The sequence below is a fragment of the Corvus cornix genome, chromosome 1 (assembly GCF_000738735.6).
Source record: "Corvus cornix cornix isolate S_Up_H32 chromosome 1, ASM73873v5, whole genome shotgun sequence".
NCBI lineage: Eukaryota > Metazoa > Chordata > Aves > Passeriformes > Corvidae > Corvus > Corvus cornix.
Window position 1 is genome coordinate 116,717,927 of NC_046332.1, and position 24,076 is coordinate 116,742,002.

Genomic DNA, 24,076 nt, shown 5'->3' on the forward strand with positions numbered 1-24,076 from the left:
CACTGTATTAGAAACCAAACTGGGAAGCAAAGTAAAGGGAAGCAAACCCAGGGAGAGTTTGCATTGTGAGCACCAACAGGCAGTAAATTATCCCTGTCAGCTGCCTGGCAATTACTGCCTGAGCATGGAGGGGTGAGAGCTTGGGAATACCTGTAAACACTTCTGCACAGGCAATTTGTCTTGTAGCAGTACCCGAAACAGCTCCCAGGACTGCCACAGCCCTCATGCCTGGAGGGCACAGGATGTGTTGGGAACCACAGGGAGCTCACACCTGCCTGAGACGAGGCAGGCCCACAGCAGTACCGGGGCTGGCTGAGCTGCAAGTCCTGCTGGAAAGTGCTGGGAGTTGTTTTCCATTCCCATTCCTGCCCTCAGGATCCGTGGCACCGGCTGTGGCAGCCTCCCCGTGCAGGCAGAGCAAAGGCAAACGACCCTGGCTATGGAAAGGGCATGGCTGGAGCTTGCAGGGAAGGTGCTGAGGCCTCTCTGGCTGGGCTGGGATTCCAGTGCTATTTCATTCAAGTTGATTAATTTTGAGATCTGCCACTTTCTCTGCTTCCCCTCGAGCCTCAGGCATGGTGGGGCTGCTCTCTCATCCCTCTGTCCTGAGGATGGGACCGAGCAATCAGGGCTTCAACAGCTTGGGCAGAAACGTGTCTCTCCTCAAAGGCACATTGTTGGGCACCGGTGTGAGGGAAGGGAGGGACAAGTCTCTGCTGTGGACAAGAGACTGAGTGTTCAAACAAGCCCCCAGGCCCCTCAAATGCCTTCTTTAGTGGGAGCAGTGGTTCAGCTTCCAGCACAGCCCAGCTGGACGCTGGTGTCAGATGTGCTGCAGCCGGAGGTATGTGTGTCACTGACCTCGGCGGCTGCACGTGAGCACCACGCCAGGCGTGCGTGCCAGGCTGGGAAATGAAATGTGTGTCCAGGATCTCCCTCACCAGGGAGGACTCGGGCACCAAGGCCAGACACGCAGCTTTACCTCCATCCTGCTGCTCCTCGGGCCCCCAGAGCTGGGCACAGCCACCTGAGAGCCGGTCACCCCATGGCTGTGACTGCGGGTGCTCTGAGGGTGGGGAAGGTTCTGAGGGTGCATTGGGGAGCTCTGAGGATGGGGAAGTTCTGGGGGTGCATTGGGGAGCTCTGAGGATGGAGAAGTTCTGGGGGTGCACTGAGGATGGGGAAAGACCCGGGGGTGCATTGAGGTGCTCTGAGGATGGCGAAGGTCCTTGGTGAGCACTGATGTGCTCTGAGAATGAGGAATGTCCTGGCTGTGCATCGGGGAGTTCTGAGGATGGAGAAGTCCTCGGGGTGCCCTGCGGGTGGGGAAGGTCCTGGGCCTGCACTGGGGTGCTCTGAGGACAGAGAAGTTCTGGGCGTGCACTGAAGGACTCTGAAGATGGGGAAGGTCCTGGGTGTGCCCTGAGAAGCTCTGAGAACGGCCAACTCCTGGGGGTGCACTGAGCTGTCCTGAGGACGAGGAAGGTTCTGGAAGGGGCCACGTTGGACGGGGCTCGAAGCAACCCGGCGCCGTGGGAGGTGTCCGTGCCCACGGCAGGGGCTGCCCGGGATGAGCTGGCGGCTCCCCGGGCACCGAGGCGGGCCGGCGGCTCGCTGACACGGGCGGGGTGCCCCACACGCGCGGCGCGGCCCGAGCCGCCCCCGCCACGCGCGGGCCCACACGCGAGCCCCGGCCCCCCCTCGCGCTCCGTGCGCGGGCCCCGGCCGGCTGCGAGCGCGGCGGGGGGAGCGAGGGGCGGCGCAGTGGAAATTTCCACTCCCTGCAGCGGCGGCGGCGGCGGCGGATCGGGCGGTTCGGCGGGGCCGGGGGCGGTGCCGGCCGCGGGGGCAGCGAGGAGGGGGGCGGGGAGTGCCGGCTCGGCGCGGCCGTGCCCGCGCGGGGGTCCCGGCCCTCAGGCCGCGTGCGGGGCAGCCCCGGCCCGGCGGGGGCGGCGCTTGGCGCGGGCAGGGCCAGCCCGGTCGAGCGTGCGCAGCTCCTGCGCCCTTTAAGCCGCGCCGCCCCTGGCCGCACGGGCGTCTGAGCCGCGGGAGCCGCGCGGGAAGGAGCCGCCACAGCGCCGGGACGCGCCTTCCTCCTCCTCCTGTCCCCCCTGCTCCTCCTCTCCGGCCTTGCCGCAGCCCCCTCCTCCCCACCCCGTGCCCCGCTCCTCCCGCCACTGCCAGCTCTAAGATGCCCCGCTATGAACTGGCTTTGATCCTGAAAGCCATGCAGAGGGTGAGTGAGGGAGAGGAGACGGGAGGAGGGGAGGGAGGCAGGTGGGACTCGCAGACACCCCCCCCTTTGCCCCGTGGTGTCCCCTCGGTGTCCCCTCGGTGCCCGCTGTCCCCGCCGCACCGCGTGGCCCGGCCGGCCCTGTCGCCTGCAGTGTCGCAGCGTGTCCCGGGCTCCCCGGGGCTTCCTCCGCGCTCCGGCCCCTCGCCCATCGCCCCTTCCCTGCCCGCGCCCTCGGAGACCTGGCTGAGTTGCTCCCCCCGAGCCGCAGTCCCCTCTCTCCCCCTCCCCTCTGGTCCGCAGGTAAGCAGATCCCACGCTTTCCGGGCGACAGAGATGCAGTTTTCCTTGCCCATCCCCTCCCTCCGTGCCTGGAGCAGGTGAACCCGGCCCTTCCCATGCCCCTGCCAGCGCATCCCCCTCTCCCTCTGCAGCACCAGCGCTCTCCATCCCCCTCCCCGCACCTGCGCTGGCATCACCGGGCACCTCCTCGGGTCCCCTCGGCTCCGGGAAGCCTTGGGGCTGGGGAAAAGGGGAAAAGCAAGGATTCGCTCCAGCCAGCTCCCAACTACGGGATGCCACCTAACCCCCCCCGTGTGCCAGGGAAGTGCCAAGGATGGGGTTTTGCCCGCACCAGTGAGCGGGGCCGATAGGCTGGGCCGTATCGCCCCCGGGAAGGGCGCTGGGGGTGGCAGCAGCCGCTGCCGTTGTTTTTTGGCAGCGCGGTGATAACAGAGCTCGGTTAAATGATGCTCTTCCCATTCGGCAGGAGCTGAGTCAATACGTGGGGGAAGGAGGGAGAATGGGGGATGTGTGTGCGTAAAAATAATAATAAAATAGGGACATCTTCGTGTGGATGGGAGGTTTATTTGGTAAATAACAGCTGATACTGGCCCTTCTCTAGTACCTTCTATAGCCTTTGTTTATGTGCTATTTTCCAGCAGTGCTGGTGTTGGAATGTAGCAGCACTTGTGCTGGGCTGGAGCCCTCTGATCCAGCCCGGCGTGGATACTCTGGGATTTACCCTTCATTCCAACCAGCACAATTTCCCACCGAGCAGCAGCAGCTCAGCAGCGTGGCCGTGGTTTTTTGGGAATTACGGGAGCACGTCTGGTGTGCCGCATGCACTAGTACATTTCCATTCATTTTACATGGACCATCCACATGTCGGGGCTGGCTGGCTGCTTTTTTTTTTTTTTTTTAAATATATTTTTCCCCGTGGTTTAGCTGCAGAAGCTGTAGTAGAGACATCTCACCTGGGTCCTCTAGTGGAGAAACACAGCAGCAGGAAGAAAGCCGGGTGACATTGCTGCACCAGCTCACCCGGGCAAAAAAACGCTGCTTTTCCACTTGCTTGTCAACATATAATTTTTTTCCGAATTTTTTGTTCCTTTCCACACCTTTCCCTATGGGTGGATGAGGCAGAGATGCTTTTTGTAGCCGTGCTGGTGATGTGGAAGATGCTTTAAGCCGGGCAGGCACTCGGAATGCAGGGCAGGACAGCAAGCGTAGCAAATCTGCCATAATACTGAGGCAGGAATAAACTGACTTCTCTGAAAGGATGCCATGGAGTGCTCTCTGCTGGAAAGGCTCTCTGGTTTCTAGGATGTGAGCACGGAGATGCAGGGATAAGCTTTTAGCTGGTAGATGCTTCTAATGAGCATCAGTGCACTCGGGATTTAACATCTGCAACCTTTGCCTCTTTGAAGTTGGACTCTCCAGCATGTTCTTTCCAGATGGGTGTACCTTTAAGGGTTTTTTTTTTAGCTCTGTGATTATGTCCAAACATTTCAGTTTGTGCTGGTGTTTTTAACCCACCCTTGCTGTAAGTCTAAAATTTGGAGTCTGTCTGTCTGCTTCTATTTTTATGCTGTTTTCAGCACACCAGATCTGGGTGCTTTTTCGTGTCCCAATATTTGGCTGCTCCTGCCTTTCTTGTGCCATGAGAACACTTGGAAATGTTTTCTGTAGTGGTTTTATGCTCCGTGGTGCTGCTGGATCTTGCCTGGGGGGTTGCTCTAATGACCCCTGTAAGCTGTGTATAATCCTGGCTGTAATACTGAATTGAATGAAGCAAAATATGGGGCTAATAAAGCCGCTCTGAAATACTGGAGTGACTCTACCACTCCTTCCTGTAGAAGAAGAAATGGTATTGCTTTTCCACACCGGTGACAGCTCCTGGGCAGGTGCTCCCTGTCCTGCCTCGTCAGTCCCTCTGTGGTGGCTGTGTGTCCTGGTGCTGTCTGAGCAAGTGCTGACTCTTCTCTTGGTGTCTGTGATGTCCTTCCTCACCTGTGGCAGCTCCCTTGCCCTCAAAAAAAAAAAAAAAAAACACAACAGCAAACCCTTGTCACTTGGCTTTCCTGTGCTTTAGGGCTTGTCCTGAACTTCTCGGAACTCCCTGGCAGCTTGGTGCAAACCTCAGCCTGGAAGACTTTGCTGCCTCTCTTCAGAGGCAAACTTGGTGCTTCTGTGGGGTTTTCCCCACCCACAACTTTCTTTTCATAGTTCCCTTGGCATTCTCAGAGATCCAGGCAGAAAAAGTCCCTCCAGTTCATTTTTTGTTACTTTAAACCCTGTTGCTCCCCAGCCCTGCTCGTGTCCAAGTCAGGGATCCTTTCCCGTTCTTTCCCTGTGTGTGGCTTCTCTTTGGAGTCTGTTGGGAGGGTCCCGGGGCCAGCACATCCCATCCATCCTGCCCGATGCTCTCCTCAGGCTTGGCAGACTCCAGAGCCTCTTCAACTCTCCTTTTGTGCCTTAAAAACGCAACACCCAAGAGCTTTGGGAATGGCAGGGGCACGAGGGAAAACTTTCACTTCGCACTGGTTTCACTTTCCAGCCTTTGTCACTGGTTGTCTACAAAACGTCACAGACACAAAAAGTCCACACAAAAAGTCAGGATTTTATTCTGAAATCAAAGCTGAGCAGCCCTTCTCTGTCCCGTTTTGTGAGAGGTAATGGACTGGGACTAAAACCACTGTATATTTTTAATATACTAAAACACAGGATATTTTATACACTCTGTATATAAACAGCTTTTCATCAGCAGAGCCCCCAGTCGGGAAAACAATAATAAAAGCCCTAAAAGCACCCCCAAAATAAATAACCCCCCACTACTCTGTGGTGTGTTTGGAGGGTGAGGGACTTGTGTTGCTGTGTGTGAGTTTATGGAGGAGATGTTTTGGGCAAAGAAAGGTGTGAGCACAGTGAGGTGAAATGGTTTATTTTGCCCATGGTGTTGCTTTCCACACTGCAGCATGGAAGGAACAAATGCTGAGGGGGGCTGGGTTTGTTATCACATTTGTTATCAGCAGTGTCCAGGTGTTTGCAAACCAAGCGTTGCCTGCCCTCAGTGGCCCCAGCCAAGCCCTGCAGCTGTGCTGGAGGTGAAGGTGCAAAATGCAAACACAGCTGTCCATGGCCTGAATTCCCTGCTCATGACAAAAGCTGAGTTTCTAAGGATTCCCGATTTTCTCCCAGGAAATTTGGCTCTGAGTGGGGGGATTGTAGCAGGGCAGGACTTTCAGCAGGGAATCCACAGGAGTGAATCCGCAGGAATTCTCGCTGGCTGGGAGAGCAGAGCTCTGCAGGGAGGCTTCCCCTTGCTGCTAAAACTCCCTGGGAGCCTGGGGAAGGAAGTGAGGGGGAAAGGGAAGGAAGGAAGAGCTGGAAATGGCTTCCTGCTGCTCCGGGGCCGTTGTGCAGAGTGGCCGTGGGGTGGCAATGCCAGACCTCCGAGGGCACTGGGCACAGTGTGGGAATCCCAGAGTCCCTGTGCTTGGAAAAGACCTCCAGGATCGAGTCCAGCCTGTGACTGATCCCCACCTTGTCACTGAGAGCAGAGCACAGGGACACCTGTCCTCAACAGCACCACTTAGTAACTGGAACTGACTGGGCACTTTGTAAATACCTTCAAGTATTTCAGTAAAAATGAGGAAATTTATCCATATTTCATTAGCAGTGTGCTCATCTTCACCTCTGACAAAGTTCAAATACACAGTGTCATAATCTAAAACATAATCACCTTTTTCTCAGCATATACCTGGACTAGGAGACCCATCCACCCATCTCTGGAATCTCAGAATGGTTTGGGTTGGAAGGGATCTTAAAAATCACCTTGTTCCACATGGCAGAGACACCTTCCACTACCCCAGGTTGCTCCAAACCCTGTCCAACCCAGCCTTGGGCACCTCCAAATAATAACAATAATAATCCTGCTGTGAATGTGGGCTCTCATTTCTCCAGCCATGTTCTCACAACACAACTTGTCTTCAGCAGCTGTTTGTTGCTTTTGGAGTGGGTTTCCGTGTTTCCAAAATTCCCTACCTGCTGTGTGGAGATTGTTGGCTATTTTGGGAAAGCCAAAGTAAATGGGCAGTAGTGTTGCTTGACATCTTGACTATTCCCCTTAATTGCTGTGTAGGCAGCTGCAGCAATTGGGCTTTTGATGTCTCAGTTGCCAGGAAGGAGGGGGGAGAATGAAGCAGGAAGATCCTGGGTTTATTTTATTTCCTTTCCTTTCTGGTGAACCACCTGCTCTTCCAGTGCAATTGTGCACCTTCCCCACCCCTCTTCCCAACTGAGCAGGTTGAAATTACACCAAAGTTTTTTTCCTCTGTTCCCACTGGAGGTTTTAGGAGGCTGGAACAGGCTCTTCAGCCTGGCAGGGAGGGATCCTGGAGTCGGGGGTGGTGCTGGAAAGGAGACCAAAGCCTTGGAACTAAAAGGCAAGATCAGAAAACAACAAGATCCAGCACTGACTCTCCTCTGGAGGAGTCACCTTTTTGTTTTGTGCCTTGAGCATTCCATAGGAAGAACTGGATTTTGAAGGGTGTGATGCACATAGCATTTGGGAACGATACCCTCTTGCCTGATATTTGACATTTTCAGTCTTGGAAGAGCCGGAATTTTTGCCAAGTGTGGGATAAGTGGGTCTGAGGGGACATAGAGGATTATTCTCTTTTACAAAATAATTTAAGTCTAGTTTCAGTTCCTTGCAGGCCCCTGGTGGGATTTCAGTGGGATTTGGCCAGTCCCTCTTCAGGGGACAGCAGTGGGGGTTAACCTTTGAGTTAAAACTCTGGCTGGTTAGCTTTTGTTCCTGATGTGTTCCCTGTGTCTGTGAACAGGGAGGTGTTTTTAAACTTCAGCATGGAGCAGATTCTGTCCCTTAACTCTTGGGAAAGAAGGCAGGAGAACCTGTTGTGTTGAAGCAGCATTGCTGCTCTCCATTGTTGGAAACCCCTGGAACGTGACTGACTCCTGTAAGAGTTGTCCATTGTAACACTGAGGAGAAGCTGCTCCTTCACCTCATGTGTGTTTGTGCTTTCTGTCTCCCGATCTTCATACATTCCATACTTTGGAATGATGGAAGCTCTGGTTTTCCTCTGTGTGTTCTTTCAGGAGCTGATGTCTCCAGTTCCCTTGTCCCAGAACCAAAATTGCCACACAAAAATTGCTTTGGGAGTCATTGAGCTGTTGCTCGAGTAATTTATCTTACTTTTTTTTTTCTTTGCTTAGAGAAGCTGTGGCTGCCCCATCCCTGGAGGTGTCCAAGGCCAGCTTGGAGCAGCCTGGGACAGTGGAAGGTGTCCCTGCCCATGGCAGGGGTTGGCACTGGCTGGGCTTTTAGGTCCTTTCCAACCCAAACCATTCCATGGTTCTATGATCTGTCAGGCTCCATCCATGGCAGGCTGGTAACTCCTGGAGCCACAGCCACCCACACCTCCCCAGCTGCAGATCTGGGATGATGGAAGAGCAGTTTGTGGGGAAGCAGTTACTTGGTAGAGCTTCATATCCCACCCTCTGTGTCCCTTACCTGAGGGCAGCAGGAACTTCTGGGCACCAGGTTATTCCCTAGAAAAATTCCTGCCCTGTGGAGCAGCAGGAATAGCCCCAGTGGAGCTGATAAAAATAGGAAAGCAGGCAAAAATAAAAACAGAGATGCAAAATATAACTAATTATGAAGAAGTGGAACAGGAAAAACAGAAAGTAAATATGTGGAAAGTAAGACAAGGGGTGAAGGACCTGTCCTCTGGGAGCACTGGTGCAAACATTGGTGCTAAAAATGAGATTCTAAAGAAAATTCATCAGCCCTGGTGAGGAGAAGGGCAGGAAGGAAGTGGATGGTGTAAAGCGAGGGTCATTAACCCAAGAAATAGGATTGAGGAACTGCATAAGAACTGTTGTTCTGCTATTTTTGAATCCTGGTTTGTGCACTTGCAAGCCAATCCTTGTGTTCAGCCCTGCACATATCTAAGGAATAATAAAAAGCCAGGTCCATGCAGAGGATGGATACAGGGAGGGAATGTGTTCAATGGAGTTGGTGTTTCAGAAAAAGAAATCAGTGTTTGGTAGCTTCTAATACAGATATTGTGCATCAAGCTGTGTAATTGGCATTAATTGTTTTATAACCAACAGAATTTTATTGAACTCTGGTTCTGGTGTCTTGAAATCTCCAAGAAGGATCAGAAGTCTTGCAACAGCACCCAGCTGACTGGGAAGCTTGGAGAGCCTCAAATTCTTGGATTATGTATGATCCTGAGCTTCTGTGTCACCTATCAATAATCCTTGTGCTGCTTTATATTCTTCCAAAGATTGTGGGCAGCCATAAATGTCATGGGAATTTGGGGAAGTCCTAAAGAAGCTTAATGAGTCTGGTTTTATTTTCTTCTTTCGTGCTTCCTAGAAATTTGAAGTAGAATTTCCACCTGGTGTCTTGCCCAGTTTCATGGCGACTGCCACTGCTTCTTTCTCATTTCCCAAGTAACTTCTGTACTCTCCCAGCCCAAATCCTCCTCAAATGGGATGAACCAACCCATTTTTTAGGCAGGGATTATCCAGTTCCTGCTGCCTGGTGATCACCACCAGCTGGATCCCGTTTTTGAACCTCCAGCTGAACTAAAGGGGCATCTTCAGGAGTGGCAGAAATTTTGTTGCACTTCTGATCTTTGCTTCTAAAAAGGTGATAACTTTGTCCAGAGAACTGAAGTGGTCCCAAATCCACTTCAGAAATCAAATTCTTGGCTCTTTAGGCTTGTTTGCCCCATTCTCTTGCTGCTGCTCTGTCACCAAGTACTTCATCTCCTTCATTCCTGCCATGGCACTGAAATGTTTGTGCTGATGGATTTCGGGTTGCTGAAAGAAGGGATTTGAGCCTTGGGGCTCGGTGTCCTTCTGCACCTTCCAGTGCAGTGTGACCTGGCAGGGAAATCCTGCCTGGTGCTGTGTGATGCCAGAACCTTCCAGTTTTTGCCAGCCCCTTCTTACTTCCTTGGAAATGTCTGGTGTTCCCAGTTTGCCCTCTGGTGCCCTTGATCTTGCAGTTGACCACATGGCTGCTGGGTTGTCTCTGCCTCTTTTGCTTTCAGTTCCTGTGGAAAAGACCTGTACCCTGTGGAGGGGTGAACATCATCTCTCTGTGGTTTCCTTGCTCAGGGCTGGGGTTTGTGGTGGCAAACTGAGCTCAGGAGGGCCCTGCTGGAGCTGCTGGTGAGGCAGGAAGGGTTCTGCTGATTTCCCAGGGAGCAGTGGCCCAGTTCCTTGGCAGTTTGTGCTCCCTTCACAGAGTCCCAGGATCCCTGAGGCTGGAAAAGCCCTCCCAGCCCATCCAGTCCCAGCTGTGCCCGATGCCCACCTTGTCCCCTGCCCAGAGCACTGAGTGCCACCTCCAGGCCTTTCTTGGGGACTCCAAACCTCCCTGGGTAGCCCCTTCCAGTTCCTTTCCATGGGGAAATTCCTCCAGATAACATTTGTCATCCATGGAAACATAAGCCAATTCTTCAGGCTGACAAGGGGAAAAGGAAATTATTAACTCCTTATTTTCTTTAAATTGTTAATTGGTGGATTAATCTCAAGACCTGGATAAGATGCTACATCATGTCTAGGTAGGCCTGGAGAAGACAGAATTTCTTTCTGGTGTCTTTGTATTTTAAGAGATAAAAAGGGACTTTCTATCTCCTTCCCTCTGTCCCCAGCTCACCCCGCTTCCCCCACAGGTGTTTGGAGTTTCGGGAAGAACAGTGGAAGCAAATCAGTCCCTTATTGCTGCTGGAGTGCTGGGGACTGGCTCTTGGCAAAGGGAACCAGCCAAGTGTGAATGTCACAGGCAGTGGCATGAAGTGGCTCGAGGAGGGTGATGCAGATTCAGAAAACATCCATCTTTTCTTGCTTCCAAGGCTGCAGCTTCTCTTGTGTCCACGGAGTGCTGGAGTGTCCTTCCTCTGCCTGCTCCCCCCTCCTTCATTTGTGACTTGGTGGGACACTGGAGTGGGTGTATTTGCTTGAGATGAGGGGGGAAAATGGTTAAAAAAAAACCAAAAATGACTAATAAATTATGTCCTGCTCTAACAGTGTCGCTCCCATGAGCTCCCAATGGCCTCGCATCACTCCAGTTTCTGCTCTGGAATTGTCCACTGTACATCCCATTTCTGACTGGGAAATGCAGTGAGTTCTCTGTCTCTTGCTCTGGGGTCACTTATTTCTCTCATGTCTCCCTCAGCAGTTGTGTAAAAAAGAATCAAGAAGAATTTATGCTGGAACAAGCTGCTTTTTTGTGATGCTGCAGTAAAACGAAGACCAGAGCTGGAGTGATTCCTGACCAAAACAAAAGTTCATGACGTGTTCATAACAGCTCCTTTGAGTGAGTGACTTGATCCTTGCACCTCAGATTGGATTTTTTTGGTAGTGGTGGTTTTTGGAGTTGGCTCCTGTGTTCTCCAGGCCAGCAGGAGGTTGATGTGGGGACCATGCAGAGCGTGACCAACAGGTTCAGTCAGGTTGGCTCAGGTACCGTGGAAATGTGTCCTGCTGCAGCCTCCTGAGTTCAGGTCTGGCCTGGCATCCCCAGCAGCTCAGGTTATTTATTGGATGCTTCAGGTCAGCTTCTGCCTTCCCTGTCTGTCCCAGGGGGGGTCCTGGCACATTCCTCTGCCCCAGCTCCTGGTTTTCAGGGAAAAGCCTGGAACTGCTGCCCTGGATGCTGAGGATAGCCAAGGATAGCCCCTGCTTCCTCAAGGGCATGTGCTACATAATTTATGTATCACTTACTCCATGAAGAGCTTCAGTGCTCCTTTTTTGTGTTCTGGAGTGCTGCAGTAAATGGAACAGAGCTTTTCCTCCTTTTTTTTTTTTGTCCTGAGAGGTTTTTTTCCCTGAGGCTGCTGTGTGTTTACTGTGGAGCAGTGGACAGGTAGGAATTCACTGGTGTGTCCATGGCAGGAGGGCGAGGAGTCTGGAAACACACTCAGGGAGTTGGACATGGTACAGACCCTGCTCAAGGCACGAGACTTCTGTTATTTATTACTTTTTTTGGTGGCAGGGAGTTAATATTTTCCATGGTCCTGGCAGTCTGGACAGTTTTCTTCCACACAACAGAGCTGTTCAGTAGGGAAAGTGCTGCAGGTCTGAGTTCAAATACTCCTGCTTGAAGGTGGAGAGGGAGAATGTTATTTCCAAGAAATAGTCTGTGAACAAAGTACTTAATTTGCTAACAGCGGACACTCCTGTGGGATAGGTGGGCATCTGCACCCCCAAATTAACCCTTAAAACATTGGGATTGGTGAGGAGAAAAGGGAAGTCAGCTCAGAAACTTCCCATCTGCCGAAAACCCAACAGAGCTGAGAACAAACAGTGGCTTCAGAGCTGGAGCAGTTGGACTCCGGCGTGTTTTAAACACCCATTTTATTAGAAAAGCACTGTGGAGAAAGTTTTCCTTTAGAACAATCGTACAAATTTCTCCTCAAAATCCCACCCTGGGTCTGCTTCACATTATGAAATTTCTCTTCAGGGACTTGCTTGGGATTTTTTTTCCCCTTAAGGAACAGGCTGGGTGTTGGAGAGACATATGCATTGTTTCACCAGAGCTGCAGCCTCTATCTCCAGACAAGAGGGAAGCACATTGTTTTGTGTCTTTGATACGATCCAGCCAGAAAACAGCCTCAGGGAAGAAAATTCCCAGTCCTTGGCAGCAGCACTGTCTTTCTGCCTTTTTTTTCTTTTTTTTTTTCCCCTCTGTTAGTGCCACAATGTTCACTGTTCTAATAACTCAGGATTAAACTCACATGGGGCATCTCCAAAGTCCTTTGTAAGACTTGAGGTCAGAACTTGCTGAAAGTTCAGAGGGACGAGTCTCATTTTCCTAATGAAGAAAAGTTCCAGGGTTATTTTGGAATTAGGTCTAAGAAACTGGTACAAGAAGCTACTTCACTGCTGTAATTTAGTGACAGTGCAGCAAATTTGTGGTGGCTGCTGAAAACTTTCCACCTTCCAGCTCAGGCAAACTGAGCCTGGCAAAGAAACCTCGGGTGTTGGTGACAAAGGGCAGGGTTCAGCTCTCTGCAATTTGATTATTTCAGGTGCATGGTCTGGCTGTATCTTCCTATGGAAAACACTCCAGGAAATTCACATGTTGTTTATTTTGGTTGGAATGAGCTCCTTGGAGCTGAAGTGACTTAATCGAGGAATGTCACAATTTATTTGAGGGCAGCTGCATCTAATACTGACTGACACACTTGTCAGAAAGTCTGGACCCTGGAATTACAGGAGGTTTGGATTCCCAGGGACCTTAAAGCCCATCCATCCCACCCCCAGGGCAGGGACACCTTCCACCATCCCAGGCTGCTCCAAGCCCTGTCCAGCCTGGCCTTGGACACTGCCGGGGATCCAGGGGCAGCCACAGCTTCCCTGTTTATAGAAACACTCTGAGCTGGATACTTCTGGTATCAAATAGAATTCGTTTTAACAGCTATTTTTGTGATTTCTCTGTATTGCTCTAGAGGATACTTCTGACAGGTCACCAGTGAACCTGCAGGGAAGATGGTGGGGGATGAACTCAAGTTCAAATCAAACATTTTTCAGTAATGAGAAGGACAACAGAGCATTAAAAATATTAATTATTGCCATTTCTTTATCTTACTGTTCTTCTGGTTTTCTGTGTAGTAGTTTTTCTTTTTATCATATCTCAGTAAAATCTCTTCTTCCCTTTCCCTTCAAATATTTATAGTTTTGGTATAAACATAATATAGTTGAAAATTTAGCTGAATATAGCAAAAGACACAACACTATTAAAGTGTTGCTCCAAAGTGCTTAAAACTAAGAATAGTCCATTAAACTTGGCTCTGATTGCGTCATCTGATGTGAAGTGTTTGTAATTTTGGGTTGGATTAAGCTATTAGACCATTTAACTACTCCTGTATTTGCGGGTGGGGAGAAATGTGAATTCTTCTGTGGAAGAATTGAAAATACATCTGTGGTTTGAGGCTTCTGAGGAATGATAAATTTAGCCCAGTGCTGTAATCAGTCCGTTTTGTGCCATGGCTCCTTAGTCTCTCATTATTGGCTGTAATTCCAGCAGAAGGAATATCTCTATTCTCAAGTGGGTTCGTGGTGCTGGGGGGGAACCCTTATTACTTTTTTTTTTTAATTATTTTTCTCCTGAAAAACAGCTGGATCATACAAATGACACGATGGTGGATTTCTCCTTAAGGCTGAAGTTGTGGTTTTCTAGAAGCTATTTTTAAAATCGATGAGGAGTTGCACGTTTTTACCTCAGCATCGTTGCTGCCTTCAACACAACATGCGCATTTTCAACCTTAACTCTCTTGGAACTTGAAATGGTTTTATTGACCCTTTAAACAAACCCAGTATATGGCAGGGATGCTAAACAAGAAACCAACCAAATATTAGAATATGTTATCAGGCTGTATTAATCATTAATTAATGGAATGGGAGCTTCAGCCTCATGCCAGAGAATGAACTGGAAGGGGATGCCTGGAGCTGATGCTTGTAGGACTTGTGAGACTTTATGGTCAGCAAAAAGACAAAGTGTTGGGTTTTTTATGCCTTTACCAGTGGGTGGGAAAGGGGAGTGGAGTCAGACCTCATTCCTCACCTTCTGTAATAATCTCATTATTGCTGAAGGTTTGTGTGCTGCTCTTCAGAATAAATCTGTTCTTTGCTTTGGTCTTCCCTTCCCATGGCCACTGGCTGTAGGAAATAGAAGAATCCTGTGTCCAGCACTCTCTAAACCCATTAGAAGGTTTTGGGTTGGTAGAGGGTGGGCAGGCCCTGGCACAGGGTGTCCAGAGCAGCTGGGGCTGCCCCTGGATCCCTGGCAGTGCCCAAGGCCAGGCTGGACATTGGGGCTTGGAGCAGCCTGGGACAGTGGGAGGTGTCCCTGCCCATGGCAGGGGTGGCACTGGATGGGCTTTGAGGTCCCTCCATCCCAAACCATTCCATGATTCTTTAGTACCTCCCAAGGCATAAACAGAGACAGGAGCACATCCCAAATCCGTGAGGGAGCCCCATGCAGCTCCTCAGTGCCCCTTCCTCTCTCACCTCCCTGCCACCAAGTCTTTATTGTCCCCTTCCCTCTACTTCCAGTGCTTCAGTCCTGCTTGCCAAAATGAGTTTTATTTCCTGACATGCCTTGGGAGAGTGTCAGGTGGGATTGGGAATTTGGGAAGAGAGCAGCAGGGAAAGCTTTGCCTCCATACCTTCCGCCTCTCCATGCTGGGATGGGAATGGATGCTGGGAACGGCGCTTCCTGGCATCCTCCCAGCTGTGGCTGCTGCCAGAATCCACCCAGTGTTCCCTCCTGTGTCTCTGGTGCTCCCCCAAAACCCCAGGTGTGGGTATCCAGAGGCACTGGCCCTAAAATGGGATGTCAGGCGGAGTTTTGCTTCTGCCACTTGCTGGAATGAGATGTTTTCTCCCCTTGGATCATATGGATGTGTATGGAGAGCTTTCCAAGTAAAAAATAACCCTGTGGTTATCTATACCCCAGACAGAAGCAAACTCACCTCAAAACCTGCAGAGTAACCTTGATTCTCCAGCTGATTTGAAATGGATGTTGGTTTTTGACAGCGCTGTGACCTCACTTTGATTTTTCTAGCAGCCAGCTGGTGTCTCAAGTGCAATCCTGTAGTGCCAGGATCTCCCAGGATTTGGGGGTGCAGTGCAGGAAATGCTGAGCCAAGTTCAGGCTCTGTAGTGGTTGTTATTTGAGTTACTTCAATTTTATTTTCCTAACATTGCTTGAAAGAGGAAGATCTCGTTAGTGGCTTGAGAAGGAGACTTGTGAGACACCAGAGTAAAGGAAAAGAAAATGTATTTTTGTTGCTTGCCGTGTTCTGGGGAATTTGGGTCGCTCAATCCTCCCGAATTGCTGCGTCTCTGAAGGTACCTGTAACCACTGAAGTTGACTCCTAAAAGGCTTTTACCACTTAGCCCTACAAATATTTAATGATGTCTGTTATGGATTGCAGGAAATATAAAGGGGGAAAAATCTGTGGTGTTCAGTGATTTGTTTTACTACACTTCAAATTTTTTCTCATTACTTCATGAAATTCCTCTCTAATTCAATCTTTGTCTTTTGTCTTTGCTGCCTTGCAGGGTTGGTACAGTAGGCCTCACTAAACTTAGCTGCAACTAAGAATTTCTCCTACATCAACTGAGTTAAGGCTGATGCTCTTGTGGAATGTGGATTAAAAGTGCGTGCTAAGTTCCCAAATTTGAGAAGCGGAGAAAAGTAAATGTACCACTGCCACCAGCATCAGGACAGCAAACCAAGGGACAAAGAATTTGACCCGCTGTGTTGATTTTGGTTAAAACTGGTTCACGTGGTGCTTAAGAGACGTTGGCTGGGGGGCGAGAAGTGGACGTCAGCGAAGGCTTTTTGGTTACAAAATGAGGGCTGCTTTGGAGCCAGCAGACATTGCCATTGTGGCCCTGTACTTCGTGCTTGTAATGTGCATAGGTTTCTTTGCCATGTGGAAAAACAATCGGAGCACCGTGAGTGGCTACTTTTTGGCAGGGCGTTCTATGAGCTGGGTAGCTATCGGGGCCTCGTTGTTTGTGAGCAATATTGGAAGTGAACATTTCATTGGGCTCGCAGGATCTGGAGCGGCGAGCGGATTCGCCGTAGGCGCGTGGGAGTTCAACGCCTTAATGCTTTTGCAGCTTTTGGGATGGGTCTTCGTGCCAGTCTACATCCGGTCGGGAGTGTACACCATGCCCGAATACTTGTCCAAGCGGTTCGGAGGGCATAGGATTCAAATCTATTTTGCAGCGTTGTCTCTACTTCTTTATATCTTCACCAAACTCTCGGTTGACTTGTATTCAGGGGCGCTTTTTATCCAAGAGTCCCTAGGGTGGAACCTCTACCTGTCGGTGATCCTGCTGATTGGAATGACGGCGCTGCTGACTGTGACCGGAGGGCTGGTGGCCGTCATCTACACGGACACCCTCCAAGCCCTGCTTATGATCATCGGGGCCCTCACACTCATGATCATAAGCCTCACGGAGGTCGGTGGGTTTGAAGAAGTGAAAAGGAGGTACATGTTGGCGACACCAAATATCACCTCCATCCTCCTAACCTACAACATCTCCAACACCAACTCCTGCAACGTCAACCCAAAGCCCGACTCTCTTAAAATGCTGCGTGAGCCGACGGACGAAGACATTCCCTGGCCTGGATTTCTGCTGGGACAGACCCCGGCCTCAGTGTGGTACTGGTGCGCTGACCAAGTCATCGTGCAGAGAGTTCTGGCCGCCAAAAACATCGCTAATGCCAAAGGCTCCACCCTCATGGCCGGCTTCTTGAAGCTGCTGCCCATGTTCATCATCGTGGTGCCGGGGATGATCTCCCGCATCCTGTTCGTGGATGACATCGCCTGCATCAACCCGGAGCACTGCTTCCAGGTGTGCGGGAGCAGGGCCGGCTGCTCCAACATCGCCTACCCGCGCCTGGTGATGAATCTGGTGCCCGTGGGGCTGCGCGGGCTCATGATGGCCGTGATGATCGCCGCCCTGATGAGCGATCTGGACTCCATCTTCAACAGCGCCAGCACCATCTTCACGCTCGACGTCTACAAACTCATCCGGAAGAGCGCAACCTCCCGGGAGCTCATGGTCGTGGGCAGGGTCTTCGTGGCCTTCATGGTGGTGATCAGCATCGCCTGGGTGCCCATCATCGTGGAGATGCAGGGCGGGCAGATGTACCTGTACATCCAGGAGGTCGCAGACTACCTCACCCCGCCGGTGGCCGCCCTGTTCCTCATGGCCATCTTCTGGAAGCGTTGCAACGAGCAGGGCGCTTTCTACGGCGGCATGGCTGGGTTTGTCCTGGGGGCCATCCGGCTGATCCTGGCCTTCTTCTACCGCGCTCCCGAGTGCAACCAGCCGGACACCAGGCCCGGCTTCATCAAGGACATCCATTACATGTACGTGGCCACGGGCCTGTTTTGGATCACCGGGTTTGTGACGGTCGTGGTGAGCCTGCTCACGCCACCGCCCACCAAGGAGCAGGTCCGGACCACCACGTTCTGGGCCCTGATGAAGCGGAAAGTGCCGGAGAGCGATGGCAAGGGGGAGCTGTACCAGGCGCGGGAGAAGAGCGTCCTCAAGTGCAACGAGAACGCCAACCACATCATTCCCAACGGGAAGTCGGAGGAGAACATTAAAAACGTGAAGCCGGAGGACATCAACCTCCTGGTCACGTGCAGGGATGACAGCAACCCGGTGATCTCGGTGAGCCACTCCGAGGTGGAGACGCCCGTGGATTGTTATTCCAACGGACAGGCGGCCCTGATGGGGGAGAAAAAGCATGAGGAGGAGACTGACGACAGGGAGAGACATTTGAAATTCATAGATTGGTTCTGTGGCTTTAAAAGTAAAAACATAAACAAGAGAGTGGTTCGGGAGGTCGAGGAAGAGACTGTTTGTTTACAAATGCTGGAAGAGACTCCAAAAGTTAAACTATTACTAAATACTGGACTGGTCTGTGTCTGTTCTCTTGGAATCTTCATGTTTGTCTACTTCTCTTTGTGAGTGAATAGTGAACTTTTAAGGGTATGGCTTAAACATACAGAAGTTGATACAGGTCTCTGGAGATTTTTGGTTTTTCTTTTCTTTTCAAACGACATAACCACAACCCAGGCATTGTTTACGCTATAATTGTCAGATCAACTCAGCTTTAGCCTATTTCGAGACCATTTGAAATGTGTTGTCCTCCGTCTGCTGAAAGCAGAACCTGTCCTGTGGTGGCTTTTTCTTTTTTTCCCTTTTGTGTTGTTTTTTTTTTGGTGTTTTTTTTTTTTTCCATTTGCAGCACTAACCTTTTGTTTTTCTGTGTATAAATATACCAAAGGCAGGCAGGTGGCTGTGTTTGAAGTCAGGCAGTTACAGCTCAGTCAGCACTAAGTGCAGATAACAGGTAATCAGTTACCAATGTGTAAAATCTGAGTGATTAAAGCTGTGTCAAAAGATTTTTAAATGCAGAGCTGTGATGCACATTTATAAAATAACTATATTACCTTGGCCAACTTAGCACTTTTTAATTACACTCACTGCTTTTTTTTCCTTTTTTTTTTTCCCAGTTTCTCATTTCACTTCTGGCAACAACAGGAAGCTGTTTTGTCTCATTTTATAGCACTTAAAACATGATAGCTCTTAGCAGCTTTCTGCCTTCTTTCTTTTTATTATTCTTTGTAAGGAAATTTTTGTCTTTTGATTTTTATACACTGTAAATTCCAGTACTGAAAAGTTTCTGTATTTAAAAAAAAAACCAAAAACCAAAACGAAATCAAAAATAAGCCTGGAGATGATAAACTGTCAGTGGAGGAGGAAGAAAAAGAAATATTCTTTCTGTGGGGTTTGTAGTATAGTGAAGAATCCCAGAGTTTTTAGGGTGGGTTTGCGATGTCCCTGGGCAGCTGTTTCAGGGCTCTGCCACCTCCATGGAAAGAATTTTTTCCTCAAGTTTGGGTGGAGCTTCTTGAGTTTCAGTAAATGGCCAAAAAGATTCATTCAGCCTCCCCAGCCTCCACACCTTTAGGACATTGTTAGGATGAGCTTCTTTTTAGGGAAAAATCTGTTTGTAGGTTCTACCACGTGGGAAAAAGAGAAACATGAGGCTTTGCATGTCCTGAAAAGCTGTTTTCCACCCTGCAGAAGGGTTTTCCTCTGCTGTGCCTGCGAGGAATCCCTGCAGCCCCGATGCTGCAGGGGCAGAACAACTGGGCAGGCAAGGAAGGGGAAATGGGGGAGAGAGGTGAAAGTGCTCCTTGTTTTCCACAGTCCTTTTGCCTCACGTCCTCTCCCACTTCCCCTTTCACCCTGTCAAACCTTTTTGGTTTTTTGAGGAATCCCAGAATCCCTGAGCCTGGAAAAGCCCTCCCAGGTCATTGAGTTCCAGCTTTGCCCAATCCCCACCTTGTCACCCAGCCCAGAGTGCCACGGTCCTTGGGCACCTCCAGGGGTGGGCACTCTGCCCCCTCCCTGGGCAGCCCCTTCCATGAGTGACCTTTCTGGGAAGAAATTCCCTCCCTCCTCAGAACAATCCGGAGGCATTCGGTGTCAGGAGACAGGGAGCGCGTGCAGCCACAATCTGTGTCGCCAATTGAGGTCTGTCCTGTCCTCGGGATTTGTCCAAAACCATTCATTCCTCCCAGGCAGTCACAGCTATTTGTAGGTCTCCAGATCCAGAGGATCTTTTCTCCCGAAGGGTAGAGGGATGAGCAGTTCCAAGGTGTGGAGGACGTGTGTGCAGCAGGTTGGTGCTCTCACCCTTCCCCAACCCAAGCTGGCTCCTGGTTTTGGGAGCAGAGCCCAGCGTGGCTGCACTTCCAGTGTTAAACTCCTTCCCTCTCCAGGACAGAGTGGTCATATCCAGGCTTTCCATGGAAACAATTCCTCCAGTTCTCTTTGCTCCTGAGCTCTCAAGGGAGCACGAACTGGCTGGGCCAAAATGGAGCAGAGGGACCAAAACCAGTTCAGGGGTCCAGCAATATTTCCTTGGTGCATAGACAAGAACCAATTCCTGTGGGGGAAATGGTTTTGTAGAGATGAAATTTGGATCAATCCTGCCTTTGGCTGCTGGAGGAAGTTTGTTTTTCCAGTGGTGCCATCCACATGGCTTTTAGTAGCTAATTTACAGTACATGTTTTCAGATAAAAGGATTCACTTCTATTTTTGGGGTGTTTTTGTTTGTTTTGGTGGTGTTTTTACATCAGTTGAATCTCATTCATTCCAAAACTTTCACCAGAGGCTGAGCTGCCCCACTTTCTCCACTTGGTTTAGTTGTTGCTGCTGGGAAGTAGAACTACTCCAAAGTGGAAAACTTGGAGTGTTGTTGCAATATTTGTAGAGAGGAGTCACCATACCTGGTATTGATGTTGCTACCAATGGGACGAGACACATTTTCTTCTGGTTTGTGTGGCCACAGCTTGGTTTGGGAAAATATTTTAAATCCTATTCAAGGGTGAAATCCTGGTGTGGGAAATAATGGCATCTCAATTTGCTTCATTAGCAGGCTGAGCTGTGAGGGATGGTTTGATGTCCAATGTAGGGAATTGTTTCCACACAGGATAAAATAATTTAGGGCAACATTTGATTGGAGTGGGATGAAAAATAACGACTTGTAGAGGGTAAAGAGAATTCTCAGTCCAACAATATCCTCTTGAGAAGGCTGGGATGTGGCTCAAATGCCTGATTTGGCCCATCAGGGAAGGAGACTCGTGTCCCTTGGGAACTCGGCACGACTTCAGAGCAGCGGCTGGCGCTGGGATTTTCCAGGCTGCTCCTCCTTGCCCTCAACGTCCAGCGCTTTGCCACCACCTGGGAAGCCAGGTCAGCTCAGGGACCCTTTGGCTTGGCTCCATCGCCCCCCTGTGCTGTTCCCCAGGGTGCCTTACGTGGGCGGGCAGCTGAAGGCACGGCTGGAGGAGGCGCTTCCAGTGCTTCCAGCGGCTTCTCCCTGCTCCTTTCATCCCTCTGCCCTTCCCCGAGTCATTTGCTCCTCAAAGAGGACACTTGGAGGAGTTAACAGGCAGAATTCCAGTGTCCTGCTCAGTCAGATCCATGGGGAAATCGTCCTTGGCTGTGGAAGGGAGTCAAGTCCTTCATGAATGCACTGTGGAGCCCGACATGCTCCATCTCCCAGTTCATTTATTCTCCCTTTTGCTACACTAACGAGCTGCCACGTTAATCACACTGATAACTGGCAGGCAGGATCATCATCAATTACTAATCTGCCTCCCCACCCCATCTTTGGACCTGCTATTGTGAAGCTTTGCAGCAAATTCTTTCTCCAGTGCTTTTTCTCATCAGCTGTTTCCGAGGTGTTTTGTGTGCTCCTCTTCAGCCTCGTTGTGTCATAGAGGTCCTGGAAGTTGCTGATGTTCTTTGCTGCATAAAACCACTTAATAAAAGGCCTTCATTACTAAATAGAGATGTTTCTGAGGTTCCAAGCAAGCTGCCTGCTGGTGAGAAGGACCTTGTGTAGGAGAAGGGATTTTTTATAGCGTAAACAAGCCTTTGCTGAGGGGGAAAGTTGATGAGTTTGGGGTTAAACGCCCATTTTTTTGGTCCAGCAGAACCACAAAGTGTTTCCCACGATGGACAATCAGCTCCATGAATTTTGTTGCCTGGCTTCCTCCCCCTGGGTGGGGCTGGTTGTGCTTCTGTCTTGCAGCAATGGGTTTATTTATTATTGCCTTGATCTTAGGATGACAAGTCCTGGAAAACTGAGTTTGGAATGACAGCTGTTTTTCTTCTTGTTATTTCCCTTAACTTATTTTTCTGGTAAGATATTTGAATTTTGCTCCTGGAAATAGTAGAAGCCTTTTATTTAAAAAAAGAAAAAAAAAGGAAAAAAATTTAAAAAAAAAAAAAAAAAGAAGAGGCTTCTTGAGAGTTTAATACATTTTGGGAGACTGTTTTTATTTAAGTTTTTTTAATGGTGATTTGATGCTATTCTCTGCCAAAGTTTAGAGGTTTTTTTTGTTGTTTTTGGTTTTTTAAAAATAATTTTTCCTGTTTAGCTTTTAGGGAAAGGAAACAGTGCGAGATTGTAAGAAATTAAAATGGCCTTCAGTATATTCCTTATATTGTGTATTTTTTACTTCTCCACTTGTGTGTTCCCTGATCCCAGAAGGGCCAGGATGAGACTTCTGATGAGAGTCATGAGCCCTGTAACCGAGGAGAGAAAAGGATTTATTTCCACGAGGTTGCAGTGGAGGGGGCAGAGCCACCCAGGGAACTCTGCCAGCACTTAGAAGATGCTTACAACTTTAAAACAGCTTTATTTTTTTTATATATCTATTTTTTTAAATCCTGAGATAGAGGAGGTGTTGGGAATTGCTCCCTTTCAGAGAACAGGAGATATGGAAGAAGCAGGAGTTGCCAAGCTCCAGCTTTCTCGAGGAAATCTTTGGATTTAGCATGTACAGAGAAGCAAAATTACTCATCTGTTAATTTGGTATTCTGTATGTTCTGTGCCCTTAAATGTAATTGTTTTGAAAATAAAACTAACCTTGTTATGTGATGTTAAAAGCAGACTTCTGTGCAATGTTTTAATTTTTTTTTGTTGTTTTTTTTAAAGAAAATGTTTGTATATAATTAAATGGTTTAATGTGCTTTAATTGGCCTAAGGTAAAGAGTAGTCCTAGAATGTAAAACATATATAATTAGAATTTCTGATTTCACTGTGAGATCTCTGAACTCTTGGTTTTTTGGGTTTTTGATTTTTGTTTTGTTTTGTTTTGTTTTGCAAAGTGGTTTTGTTTTGTTTACAAAACACTTTCTCTTTGATTTCTTTCCTGGTGTTGGTTTCAAGGCATTTGCTTCACTTCTGTTCCAATCTTGAACTCATGGTATAGTGACATCTGGTGACACTTGGCATTCTCAGTTCCACTGTGTAAAGTCAGACACTTTGAGCAAAACCGGCGGTGAAATGACAATTCTGTGTCTAGGAATACACGTTTTTAAAATGAGGTGGTTATAAAAATAGTTGCTGTGCAAAATGTTAGTAGTCTTCTTCAAGAAGAAAGCAAAATTTTCTAATCTCACTCGAGCAGTCTCTTCATTCATCATCTTGTTTTCTAAAGCACAGTGTCAAAGTGATGCTGCTTTACCTTGTATCTCTGAGAAAATGTTTTTTTAGATATCTGTGAAGTATTTTTGGGTTTTGTTGCTGTTGTATTTTTCTGCAGATTTTATATAAAATACCAGTTAATGAACTGCCTTTTTTCTGTTGTTTTTTTTTTTAACTCTCGAAAATACATTTCAGACCAAAACCAAATGATATCATATAGCATTTGAAACCTGCCTTTTTCCTTGTCCCTTGGTTGTTTTTTTGGAAATAAGCCAAATGGGCATGTAGATAAGATCACTATAATGGATCCAGGTCTCTTTTGGTAAAGTGTTATTTAAAGGTCTTTTAAGATCTTATAAGACAATATACTGAAAAAAAACCAAACCCTTTACTGTAGTAGGAATATAGATTTAGAAGTGTTAATGAGATTAATACAGCTTAATTATATTGTAAGTTGCTACTGTCCTTAATGACAAGCTTTTTGTCATAGAAACGATGTATGATAAATTAATTTTGGTCTAGTGTATAGAATTATCATATTGCTATCAATCTTTGAAGTAAATCTGATGCAAAATTTTCATAGTTAGCATTGCTGGCCCTGTGTATACTGTTCTTTGTATACTGTATGCATATTATTTTGCCTCCTGCATTAGTCTTCAAACTAAAACTCTTATTAGAGAGTATTTGGATACTTCAGACTGTGTTTCTTGCAGTTTACATTCCTTTACCATGGCATTTTTGTCCTGTCTCAAAGTATTGTATGGAAATGTTTCAAAACTTCTGTACAAAGTTTCAATAAAAATAGAGAAGAAAAAAAGAAAAAAAAGCAAACCAAACCAACCAAGCCACCAGAACAGAGATTTGTGGAGCTGATTTGGGGTATTTTACTTTCTGTAAGCCCTGCGTCCCTGTAGGTAAAGATAATTCCCGTTTTTCCTGGTTATTCCAAAGGCAAAGCCTTTTGGGTTCTT

The 24,076-nt window shown here is 48.7% G+C and overlaps 2 protein-coding genes across 2 annotated transcripts in view; both read left to right on the forward strand.

The window, feature by feature from the left end:
* The first annotated feature begins 2,035 nt into the window (after positions 1–2,035).
* The window catches only part of MRPS6 (mitochondrial ribosomal protein S6), a 43,957-nt gene continuing 21,916 nt past the window's right edge, over positions 2,036–24,076 (forward strand). The window contains exon 1 of the mRNA XM_039553646.1: positions 2,036–2,236. Within this exon, the coding sequence (XP_039409580.1) occupies positions 2,192–2,236 (45 nt within the window). The 5' untranslated portion in view covers positions 2,036–2,191. The remainder of the gene's footprint in view (positions 2,237–24,076) is intronic.
* On the forward strand, positions 2,149–23,956 carry SLC5A3 (solute carrier family 5 member 3). Its single transcript, XM_039553637.1, has 2 exons — positions 2,149–2,236; positions 15,626–23,956. Exon 2 carries the CDS (start codon positions 15,920–15,922, stop codon positions 18,059–18,061), a length of 2,142 nt encoding a protein of 713 aa, XP_039409571.1. The 5' UTR covers positions 2,149–2,236; positions 15,626–15,919; the 3' UTR covers positions 18,062–23,956.

Bases quoted from the DNA above. Each gene is read 5' to 3' on its own strand.
- SLC5A3 (XM_039553637.1), top strand. From the start codon at position 15,920: ATGAGGGCTGCTTTGGAGCCAGCAGACATTGCCATTGTGGCCCTGTAC.